At 44.2% G+C, this 12,202-nt stretch overlaps 1 protein-coding gene across 2 annotated transcripts in view; it reads right to left on the bottom strand.

Annotated features, from left to right (window-relative positions):
• The window catches only part of SEC24D (SEC24 homolog D, COPII coat complex component), a 76,979-nt gene that overhangs the window by 32,569 nt on the left and 32,208 nt on the right, over positions 1–12,202 (bottom strand). For both annotated transcript variants that reach the window (XM_019744507.2, XM_019744508.2), the window contains exons 9-10: positions 4,775–4,913; positions 1,623–1,738 (exon numbers count right to left, since the gene is read on the bottom strand). In XM_019744507.2, the coding sequence (XP_019600066.2) occupies positions 1,623–1,738; positions 4,775–4,913 (255 nt within the window). The remainder of the gene's footprint in view (positions 1–1,622; positions 1,739–4,774; positions 4,914–12,202) is intronic.

The raw sequence follows: 12,202 nt of genomic DNA, 5'->3' as shown, positions 1-12,202 counted from the left end.
AATCATAGAAAACATTACAATGCAAAATTATGTTAATTGAAAAAAACCCAACTACCTGAAAAAACATCTAGTTAAGAAAAACGCTCTTTGCAATTGATGCCCAATGCGTGGACTGGTCTCCTAGCAAACATCTCCAAAAGAACCTGTGGGCCAAAGGCCACTTTCTGAGAACTGGGCCCTAGCAGGCATTCGTCTTGGGAAGGGAAAGTGAAGAAATAAGTCAGAATGACCATGACACTTGAAAAGGGACACAGCCAGGCCTGGGGACACTCACAGACCTGCAACTTCACTCACTCAGTCATTCATTCCACACACACCGACCAACTTCCCCCCTGTGCCAGGCACTGGCAGATGCCAGGAAGTCAGCTAGGACAAGATGCCTGTCCCCAAGAATAGCAGGGTCTATGCAGAGGGAAGCCATGTAAGATTTAAAACCCCTGGGGAGAACTGTTGAAGCAGATATACGAAAATCCTATGAAATTTGTATGTAAAAAAACAGAAGATTTAGTAAATAACTACCATAGTGAACTAAGTGAAGTCAGAGAAGTTGTGTGTGCACACACACACGCACGCGCACACACATGCATGCACACTCACCCACGCACACACATGCGCGCACACACACGCACGCACACACTCACACACGCACACTCATGCACACACGCACACACACACGCACACACTCACCCACGCACACACGCACACACACTCACCCACGCACACACACATACGCACACACGCACGCACACACACGCACACACAATTAAATCCCAGCCAGGGGTTAAAGGGCAAGCCAGCGTCCGCCAGATGGGGCCTGTCCGGCTGGAACACAGAAGCATGGAGACTAGAAGGGAGAGGTGAGCTCAGAGTAGGGGGAGAGTTTTGTACAAATGAACAGAGCGCTGAGGTGGTAGCCTGGGGTCCAATGGTTAATGGTCTTCTAAGGAAACTGAAAGTTTTGAATTTCCTACTTTAGAGGAAGGGAGCGGTGGGAGTCTCATGGCTACATCTTAGAGCACAGGAAACCCGGGGACAGCATCCCAGGCTGCTGAGATAGTCTCAGGGAGATTCCGAGAGCCTTCCACCACTCTGGTGACATCGCGAGAGGAGAAGGGCGGTACAGAAACACGCCACTGACCACATTGGCTGAGCTTCTACCCTAGAAGTGAATTTGTTCTGAGATGACTGACAAAACTAGGCAGAAGCAGCATTAAGAACCCAGCATGGAAGGAGAACTGACTCTGGGTGGTGAACACACAATATGATATATAGATGCTGTATTACAGAATAGTGCACCTGAAACCTATGTAACTTTACTAACAATGTCACCCCAATAATCTTTAATGAAAAAAAGAAGAATCCAGCGTGTTCTACATGGTAGGAACATGAAAATTAAATTATTGTTTTCTATTTCTGGCACCACTTTTTAGTTTTTAAAAAAGATCACTGCAGTGGATGGTTTGGCTCTTTCATCATGTTAACAGCCCAAAAGGCATGTCTACATCCCCATGGCACTACCAAAACTGTCTGTTAGCAAATCAAGAGTCAGTTCTTTCCATATGCAAGTTCTTCCCTTGTATTTGACCTCAGTGACAAACACTTGAAGTCCTGGGAACACTTACTCGGCAGTAATCCAAAGTTGCAACGTACTCGTAAGATCCCAGAGACAGCTCCGGCTTCTCATAGTGGTCCAATCTCCTTCCAACGTGGTCCAGATGTTGGAAATAGAACGGTGGGACTAACAGAAACAAAACAGGAGAGGAAATCTTTTGTTTTCATAACCCAGACAATTGAATAAGTTTTCAAAATTTATTGTGGGAGGAAAGGAGTATGAGAAAAAAAAGTATTTTAAAGCTGGAATATAGTACATTCTAAATATCCCGTATCTAAAAAGCACGTTTTGGAAAGAACAAGGGTTTTCTAAAAACTCTTCATGACCCTTCTACAGGTTACTGATGACAAAGAACATTTATGACTTGGACCATTGTGAAGACGTAGGAAAAAAGGACTGGTGCTCTTAGGTGTCACAACCAACATTTAACTGTCCCTGTCTAGTTACCTCTTTTAAAATGAATTCTGGCTTTTCTAACCATTTCCATTTTCAATACACCTAACAGAAACATGCACTGGTTATGTGGACTCCTCTCTGATCTGCACTATTTATTATCCGTTAATTAAGCGCTGTCTTCAGCCCTGGGGGTTTGCACGGCAACCTGACTGTCTGGGCTTCACAGTGGACAGGATTACTGTATTAGGGAAAGACTACACCACTGAGATCTCAGCTGAGGAACCCTTAATTTGACTCAAATGTCTCAGAAGGTTAGTTCTGGCAAAGACCGGGAAGCCACCCAACAGCACAGGAACGCCCATGAGTCACACACTGAACACTTGCACAAATAAGGCCTGGCATCTGTGCAAACGCATCCCGGGCCTTGAGAGTAAGAGGGCTGGCTACTGACCACTGACAGCAGGACTCAATACCCGGCGGTGCTCTGGTTTTAGGCTTTCCATAAAGAACAGCACTTTCATTGGTGAAGCCACAGAAGTAGTGCCTTTTGCTTTAAAACCAACAACTCAGTACTCTTCATCTTCAGCTGTGAACTAACACGTGGATTCCTACAGGACTGTTCCCTCAGCTGGACTTAAAAAGGCATCACTGAGGCATGGTCTTCCTAGTTCCTTACCAGGCCGTGGCCACTTCTTTTTAAACAAGTTTTATAAGATTTGTATGTACACATGGATGTCTGAGCTGGGAAATTCCATGTGTTGAGAGATCATGGAAGTGGGACAGTGAGTCTCAGCCGAGCTAAGTAAGCTACAAGGGCCTTAACTGCAACTTTGTGACCTTCAGATGAACTAGAGCAGGGGTGTCCAAACTTTTTTCAACGTTTTTCACCAAGGGCCATATGCAGTAAAATATACAAACAGCCGGGCCACTCACTCAAGGTGAAGTACGTATTGCCTCACCTGGTTTATTTAAGTAAACTAAACATATTTTTGGAATTTGCTGTGGGCCAATAAAAAATGGATCGCGGGCCGCAGTTGGCCCGTGGGCCGCAGTTTGGACAGCCCTGAGCTAGAGGATGCTGCATTGGCTGTCTTAGGGTGTACGCTGCAGTGATTTCTACGTAGTTCCTATAATTCATTTTCATTTACACATCTGCACGGGATATGTGAAAAAGTTTCCATTTAAAATGAACTAATTTGATATTTGTTTGTAATTAATACTATCTGTCATGTTTTATAAATCAATTTCAAGTCATCCCATAAATTACACGCTGCCATGTGACACCTGTCCCCTGCACGTCTTCTGGCCTCACGTGCTCCCCACTCTGTAGCCTCTGGACACTTGGAAGGGAACAGAGTGGCACCCTGTAACCAAGCCTGCTGGGTTCTCTAACTCAACAAACCTCTGCCTGCTTTAACCCTAAATGGAGAATGTAAGTATCCATGCGACTCTAAGGCAGTCCGCCTTCCTTGCAGAGACAACTATTTGAGCCCAGTGTGAATAAGCCTGTTGGAAAATGAACATGGCACCTGCTAAGAGTGGGTGCCCAAGGGAGGGGACTTGTTGTTAGAGACACACGAGCTCTGAGTGGTTTCTCTAAGCGGACACTTCGGGTGTTTGTCCAGAGAGTGCATCCCAAACTGAAAATCTTGGATGTTCTAAGTGGACAGATCCTGGGTCAATTTCTAATCACCTTCCTAAGGAAGCTGAGGGCCAGAGTGAAGACACTGAAGGGCTGGTGACCCCGGTGGAGACATTCAACGAACTGCTTCTGGGGGGGCATCTGCCTCCTCCTGACCTTTTCCCCCAAACTAAAGCACAGAGAAGTGAACTGTCACAGGTTCCTGAAATCCAGGTCCCAGGCCTGTGTGGAGCCACGGATTTGGTTGCAGATTTTGTCCAGGATGAGAGAAGGAGCAAGACCTTCCTTAGAAAGAGCAGCAATGGTGGGGACGCGGCAGGACGGAGTCCCACGGTACGTGCAGTGTGTCCCGAGTAGGTAGATGCCACAGCTGCCGCAGGGAGACAGAAAACTCGTGCTCTCAAAGTCATCACATGGTTCTAGAAAAACTCTGTAAATGTCATTGGATGTGGGAATGTTCTCAGCCTGAGCACGTGCTTTGACTCAAAAGAATTAAAAATACAGACATGTTATAAATATAATAAATGGAAGTGCTTTCAGCAAGCTTGTGGAGTTTTCAACATCGGTGAATTCACACTGGAATGGAGTTGAAAAATACAGTGAATCTAGGGAAGTCCCTTGTATGAATGTTTTATATTGGAGGGGGGAAATCTAATATACATGTTAAAATCCTTGGTTATACCTTAGCTTTTCCTAAATATTGATGAGCTCACATTTAAGAATAATTCAGAGGAATAAGGAAAGATCTCTCGTTTATCATCTGTGAACATACATAAACATAGATAACACATAGATAAAAGAAGGTTCTTTGTAATTTCCCTGGAAAGAAAGCCACCAGAAAATGGTTTGTTTGCAACATCCAAGCTCCTCTGAGCGATATAAACGCATGAGCCCCACGTGGAAGTTGCTATGTTTCTTATAAAACTCAAAAGCAGAGCATTTCATTTCCACAGTTTATTTCCACCAAGGCTCAGTCCTCTGAATTATTCTGGAATGGGAACTCATCAGTGCTGAGGAAACGCTCAGGTGTGAACCCAGGGCATCACGGCATTTTCCTAAGTGAGAAGGGTCGTGGTTTCCCTTTCCGAGGCGCCCCCGCGGCAGCCCGATCTGCCCGCACTCACCGTCGTTGACACAACTGCAGAAGCCACACTGGTAGCGCCTTCCGCCCTCCGTGAACTGCATGAATGGGCACATGTAGGCCTTGCACCTGTTGCACCTGACGGGCCCACTCTCTCCGTGGTTCACCAAGTACAGGGGCGTCTGCAGGAAGCAAGCAAAGTGACAGAGAGCTGGTGACCGGGTTTCTAGGCATTGCAGCGTGCCCACGGGACGATCCGGAAAGTCTTCTGAGGCACCCATCAAGGACCGCTTAATGCTCAGCATTCACCCGGAGAGTAAAGAAGCCTCTCCTGATACCTCGGGGTTCAGAGCAACACCCAGTCAAAATGAATTTAAATTGGCACCTCACTTCTAAGCATGTATGTGTGCTCATGTACATGTGGGCATGTATATTTCCCTACATGTGCGTGAAGACAGTGATGGTCTGAGTACGTAACAAAGCTCATGCTGAAAAGGGCCTGAACACCTTGTATCACACAGTTTGCTAAGGTTGTTCATTGACTGTAAAGAAAGAAGTGAATTGGGTCTGATTTTAAAAGCTCTAGTTTAATCACCCTTTAGAAAGTGCCATCAAAGTATACAAAGTGTTTCTTCCAAAATGCAGGTACCTGAAAGAGTGTCAGTAATGTTCACTCACTTAGGCAGAGGCCGCCCTGCCTGTTCGTTACATGACAAAATGTTTCATAAAGTACTCTCAGTGTGGCAGGCTGCTCGTGCTTTGCTAGAACTGAAAAAATAAATATTTCAACTGCTTCTTCCTCATAAACATGCATGAAACTGTTACACGTCTTTTATTTACAGCTTGAAAGTGGAAAGGCTCAGCATTAGAAGTCTGCCTTGTTTCTCAGCGCCACAGGCTTTCAGAATAAAACCACAAAGACTCCTCTTGTTTTTATAAATCTCCTTAAAGATAACATTTCTAGAAAAGCTTGAGACGACAGGGTTTGGCACTTCAGCTACATTTTCCTTTAAAGAATAAGAGGTAAATAAAGCAGACTGCTTCCTGGCAGAGAAGGAAGGAGGCAACGATGAGGAGGTATGGAAAGCCGTTTTCTGCTCATCTTAGAAAACCGAGATGTACTGCTTGTTCCGGCCCAGGTGTTCAGTATGAAAACCTATCCTCTGCTGAGGTTTCAGAAATGAGTTGTGAGGTCTCAGAGCAGGAAAACAAAACAAACAAACTAGACAAACAAATGCACAAAAGACAGGTTTAGTATAACACATAAAAGAACCAGGGGTAGAATTTTTTTAAAAATCCAGAATCAACACCCCCCCCCCCCCATACTGCCTCTGCACTGCTCTCTCCTGCACGTCTGGCCCCCAGGAGGGCAGAAAGCCTTGGCCCTGCACATGACATGCATGGTCTCCTCTGCTCCCAGCACGGGCAGGGCTGTGCCATTGGTAGGGTTGTGACGAGGAGTCAATGAAAACTGATGCGCAGTGCAGAGCACAATGCCTGGAACAAATCACTGGGTAAATGGTAACTGTTGTCATCCATCTACACAAAACAGCCCTTCCTCTCGTAAACCTACTCGGCTCAGGAGGGAGTATATTTAATAGGAGAGTTATCGTTCGTTAAGGCTGCGATAGGCTTGAGTTTCTAAGGCATTTATTTATACAACCTTTAAATTAGCCAACTTGTTACTGGAAAGTGTTATAGTAAAAATGACCTACAAGGCAGGGAATCTACCTTGCAGGAGATTTTTTGATAGAATCTAAGAATTTGATTTAAATATATATATACATATTCAAATGTTGATATATATAGAACATTTTCCTATACAAGCTTTTTGTTGGAAATCCATGCAATGACAAATGTGTATCCTCTTTAGCAGGTAATAAGAAGAACATAGTCTGAGGGGATTAGAGGGAAACCACAAAAAGATGTAGGTACAAGGAGAAGCTTAGGACAGTGGATGGAGAACTAGAGTAGGAAGTCAAAGACAGCAAAAACAATAAGGGTGCTTTTGCTGGGTCCAAATCTGATAATCAGTTGTGCCTTTGGTTGCTGTCTTTCTTACAACTTCAACCACTGAAATCAAGAGATGCTTTCAAGAGTTAACCTGGGCAGAAAGTCTGCAATTGGAATGTACTCCGGTCAAGTCTACTTTTCTCAGAGTTCAAAGACAATCATCAATGCCCTGACGACTTCAGGAACAAAACACGATGCAAGGATCCGCTGGGCAAAGCAGACGCAATGCAAGGAAAATTGACCTTATTCTTACCGATATGATTTACTCATAGGCAGGCCCAGCCTAAAGTTACTGCAAAATTGTCAGCAACTAACACCTAATGCTCTAGTTCCAGCAGATTCAAACTTGCAGAACTGAAAAGTCTAGTGAGAAACTGGAGTTGAACGATGACTGCTGTTCAGCACACTCACATTTTTTTCTATCTTCACTCTGTTGGAAATGGGGTGATGGATAGGTAAGTAAGGTCTTCAGACAATTGAGGTGACAGCAAAAAATGTTAAAAGCTTTTTAACTGTTTACATTTTCTTGTGGGCAACCAGACAAGGGTAAAATTACACCATCTTGTTTTATCTCTCAGGCCCTGCTGAAAACCATCAGAGGTTTTTCTTTGCTCTCTCCAGATGTCTGTTCCACAGTAGTGTGCATGAGCTCATATGTAGCTAAGCTCACTTTCTTTCTGAGTTCAACTTGTGTGTATACAGCTTTTCAAAAAAAAAAAAATCTATTTTCTTCCCCAATACTACCCCCGCAAAAGTATTTTATTTTCGTAATTTTGCTTATAAATGTGCTTTACTCTTTTTGGCTTCTAGTGTTTTCCTGCTTGCTCCTTCTTTGTTATTCTCTTAAATGGAAAAAGGGACGGAATGGAGACATTGGCCCCAAACCGTCCTCGGGCGAGACGTGGTTCTGGTCCCGTGTGGCATGAGTTACACAACATGAAAGTGATGGGCAAGCTGAGGAAACAAGAGGCAGGACAATGACAGCTGAGGTGTCTGCTTGTATTTTTAGATGACCAGGGCTGTGCCAAATACTATACTGGTACTGATTTTAATTAAGGAGCTTTAATTGAATAAAACGTCTCTCTTTTTTGTGCATGTGAAATGCCATGCAGTCCAGAAGCAAGAATATAATTCACAGAGAAATTGGGTTCAGTGTGAAAATGAAGTAAGTGACTCAACATGTTGCGTACGGCGGGGTTTAAATCCCTCGTGAAGATTCTCGTGATCCATACGCAACGTGTTATTAAGAACAAAACAAAACAGAACACTTTTGGTTATTTTTCCATGTGAAGGAGTAGACAACAAGCTGTATCAAGCAGTAACTCTTTGGCACTACCTACGCAGTTTGTAAAGTTTTCTTATTTTAATATATTATCAGTTTCCAGAGACTTCCTGCCATGCTCTCAGGTAACTTTCAACACTTGTATAGTCAGGTCTGGGACTATTGTCTAGTGGCTAGAAAGACATTTAAAAAACAAGGATGCAAAGATGCAGTTAAAAGCTCAAGGTAGGAGTAGAAAGAATCCTTGGGAAATCATCATTAATAAAAGTTCTCTTAAACTTAAAAGGCAGTGGTAAACTATTCACAGACAGTATTTCCAAAGCAAAAGTAAATGCTCAAAAAAAATAATAAAGCACAACCTAAAAAGATCTGGCATGGAGGATTTTTATAGTCTGTAACGGCAAGTATTTTTGTAACTATGTAACTAAGCAAAGTCTGAATAAATGAGCCTCGCTACATCATCTCTGCTTTAGAAAACTGATGAATAACAGAAGGCAACTAAGTATTTTACTAGAAGCTGATACATTGTCTCTGCTTTAGAAAACTGGTGAACAGAAGGCAACTAAGTATCTTACTAGAAGCTGATACGTCCTCTCTGCTTTAACAGTAGGCAACTATCTTACTAGAAGCTGATTGTCTCAGACCTGGACAGCTGAAGAACACATTAACACAGGTCCGGTAGGTGGCGCTGTGCAACTAAAAATTAAAACAACACAATTTCTTCGTAAGTAATAAGAGTCAAGATAATTATGCCACATTCATTTTTTGTAACTCTAATCACATTTAACTGAAGTTAATGTCAGCTGTTACAATAACAAAATTAAGAAACCTATACTTTTCCTGAAAAAAACTTTAATGGTTAAAAAATATTCTGGGTGAAACAAAATGAGATTAAACTATAATACAGGCTATTTTAAGCATAACTTGTATAGAAATGACAGAATGTGGCAAATGCAGGAAACAGGGGGCTTGTGGGAAGACTGTCCCTGAGTATGGCTGGTGACAAACTCCGACAGCCTGGGAAGTGAAAGGCCTGGGGAAGCCAGTGCTCGGCTGCCAGGTTCTGCTCTGCACACTCACGTTCAAGTGCAAACTGACAAAGCAGAGGCGCTCCGCGGCACTGTGATGGAGAAATGGTTTCCCAAGGTGAACACTCACCTTCCTGTTGGAACACAGGTCACAGGCAACCGTGTGGATGGAAGGAGGGGCAAGACAGACGGGCCAAATCTGAGATGCAGGAACAGCCTGACTTAGGAACGGAAACCTTCCCATGTCCAGGAGGTCGATGGGTGAAAACTGTCAGCGCACCCCCTTTCTTCTCAAGAACTATTTGCCCCTCTACCTCCTCCTCATTTTTCAGTCCCCGAGTTTCCCTAAGCTTGAATACACGCACATACACAAACTCACTTTGACCATCAGCTTGCCCCCATCTTCTCAGACTGGCTTACTAATTTTGGAAATGTTCATATTTTCCATTTTCAGAGTATACTTCTCTTCCCCGTTTTCCTTCATTAGAAGTCTCCAGGAAGGTACATGTTCCTTGACTTTGTGGTCATGCCCACGTGCCCAATATTCTTCTACTTCACTGAGTGCCTGAGGGAACATCTCAGCTAAATCATAACTGGCAATGGGAGAGGAATCTTGGCCGAACATGGTTTCTAAGTCAGATCAGAGTTACAGCAAGACCACCTGCCAAACTGTGACCCGGTCCTCCAGCTCGCAGAGGACCCTGTTCAACATCGGGTTAACCCCAGGAAGTCACCACAGATGCACACAGCTGGCAGCAATGGCCTCACCCTGCCAAACGCAGCCCCAGCCTGCAGCTCCCTCTGTGGCTGGAGTTCTGCTTAGTGTTTGCATCTGTCTCAGGAAGGGGTCAGCTGGTAATTTGGATTAATTGGGGGATCTAAGTAGAAAAGAGAATCCAGAACCTGTGATGGACAACTACCCTTTAAAAATGCTAAACATTCAGACCGCTAGGCATGCTGTGGACACGTGGAGTCAGATTCCCAGAGGATTGTGCCCAGAAGCTCAAATGAAGAGTCGGTACCAAGTGCACTGGTTCCACACTTCTATAGGAAAGGGACCAAGCAGCAGCCTGTGTGCTTTCTATTTTTAGCTTTGCCATGAATGACACTCCATCAGCCTAGAGGCACAGAAAACATAAGGGCAATCAGCTACTTACTGTACACACGTCTTCTAAACAGCAGTGCTATTTTGTTAGACTTTTTAAAATAACAAGTATGGCCTGAAAGAATACTATTTTCTGAATACCTTTTAAAAATCATGTTATGTATCTTCTAAAAAGAAACAGGGCCTGACAATAAAACACCCAATATACTGTATTGATTCTAAGAATATATTTATACTTTTCAAGGATGTTTTTATTGGCCCTTGTAAACCTAAAACTTTGTTTTTACATTTCCAGAAACATTAAGCTCTTGCTAGTGTGTGTAGCACTGGAGAGATTATCTTCAATTTTTTTCTCTTTAAAACTGTTAGAGTCTATTTATTCTTCTTATAACTATTTCTAGAGAACATCTCTTTAATTTGGAAATTAGTCTTTTTTGGTTTGGGGGGTGTTTATTTTTGTGTATCCAGCACTGAAAAATCCTGAAAAATTTTACTCATTCTACCTTATAATACTTGTAAGGCCATAACTATCACCTGCATGATTCGTAGTTTACAATGCTTTACATTTACATAAAATCTCAATTTGACGGGGAGATGCTAACGCTGGGGCCGGAAATTCCCATCCACGTGCTCAGGAGAGTGGAAGGTCAGTGGCCGGAGGGGACTTGTGCACTCAGCTGCAGAGCTGTGCCCTGAATTCTCCTTCACTCGCCCCCCCGACTTACCCTCTGGGTTGCGGATTGCTTCTGCGGAAAAGCACTGCGTTCCAGACAAAGCTGCCGGGACCCGCAGTCCAGCCCTGAGCCCTCAGTGCTCCCACTAACCAACCACTAAGTTCTCCTGTCTTTTCTCTGTCTGTACAGGAGCTACTTTCTAGCTGTTCAATCTCGTTTTATCCTCCAAGTAAGTTCTCCTTCCACCTCCCTCAGCAGGTAATTCTGCCTCATTGTTCACAAAGAAAATAAAAATTCTCAGACAGGAACGGCCTGGACCCTCCTCTAAATGACCAGCAGCCACCTACTATTTCCTTTCCCTCCCCGTCCTGCTGCAGGAGAAGGGCGCCACTCTGTCCTCCAGGCTGCTTCTAAGAGACCTTGTCTGAAGTGGGACAGGGCTGTGGCCCCTGAGGGTGGGCACTGCCACTTCAGCCGCGTGTCCCCACACCACCTTGTGCCTGACAGCGGCCAGCACCACTCGCTCCTCAGATCCACGCTCTGCACGGCCACCTTTTGTTGTTGGTCTCCGATAGCACAGCACCTGCCAGAGCGGGCAGCCAATAGTTTCACAATGAATGAACAAAGCCTCTACCAGGTACCCACAATTTACTGCCATAAGCCCAGGGCACTTCACAGTAGGTGCTAAAGCAAAAGGCACAAATCAAGGAAGAAATCGCTTGTGATGGGGTGTAAATAAAGGGCCCTTTCAAGGAAGGTCATTATGAGGAGGTGTATTTCCACTGACTGACAGAGACAGACCATTTCAGTGAGAACAGCTAACACTGGAAGAAAAGCGTGGGGTGTGACGGTGGCTGGTAGGCAAGGAGGCTCGTCCAGCTGGGACAAGAGGAGGAAAAGGGGTGGAGTGACGTGTGAGGACCTTCAGAGCCAGGCGGGTGGTAGGTCCACACTGGCTAGGTGTGTCTCCCCCCCTCTTCCCCCCCCCCACCTTTCTCCGTCTGTCTGTCTGTCTCTCCCCACCCTCCCCATCTAACCAGTTATTACCTGGCAACAATTCTGACAGAAAATAGGCGATGTCACCATTCAGTAAGCTAAAATGGTGTCTTTGCGAAAGTGGTACATTCAGTATTGGTTTTGAAACCTGCTTATAAATTAGTAAATTCTATCATATGTGTTACAATTACCATGAGGGATTTTTGGAATTTCTGTTTGTTGTATCATCGCCTATATTTCACTCAATTCATAAAACTCTTTTCAAAATAAAGTCAAAAGTTGTCTGAATATTAGGTCTAGCTTTTAAATTAAATTTCTCAGTACAAAGATTTGCTCCTCAACAGCAAAGGGAAGCTAAACGCGCACCACGGAT

Source organism: Rhinolophus sinicus, linkage group LG07, assembly GCF_036562045.2.
Source record: "Rhinolophus sinicus isolate RSC01 linkage group LG07, ASM3656204v1, whole genome shotgun sequence".
Taxonomy (NCBI): Eukaryota; Metazoa; Chordata; class Mammalia; order Chiroptera; family Rhinolophidae; genus Rhinolophus; species Rhinolophus sinicus.
Note: the sequence above shows the minus strand (reverse complement) of the source record. Positions and strands in the feature narration are given on the sequence as shown.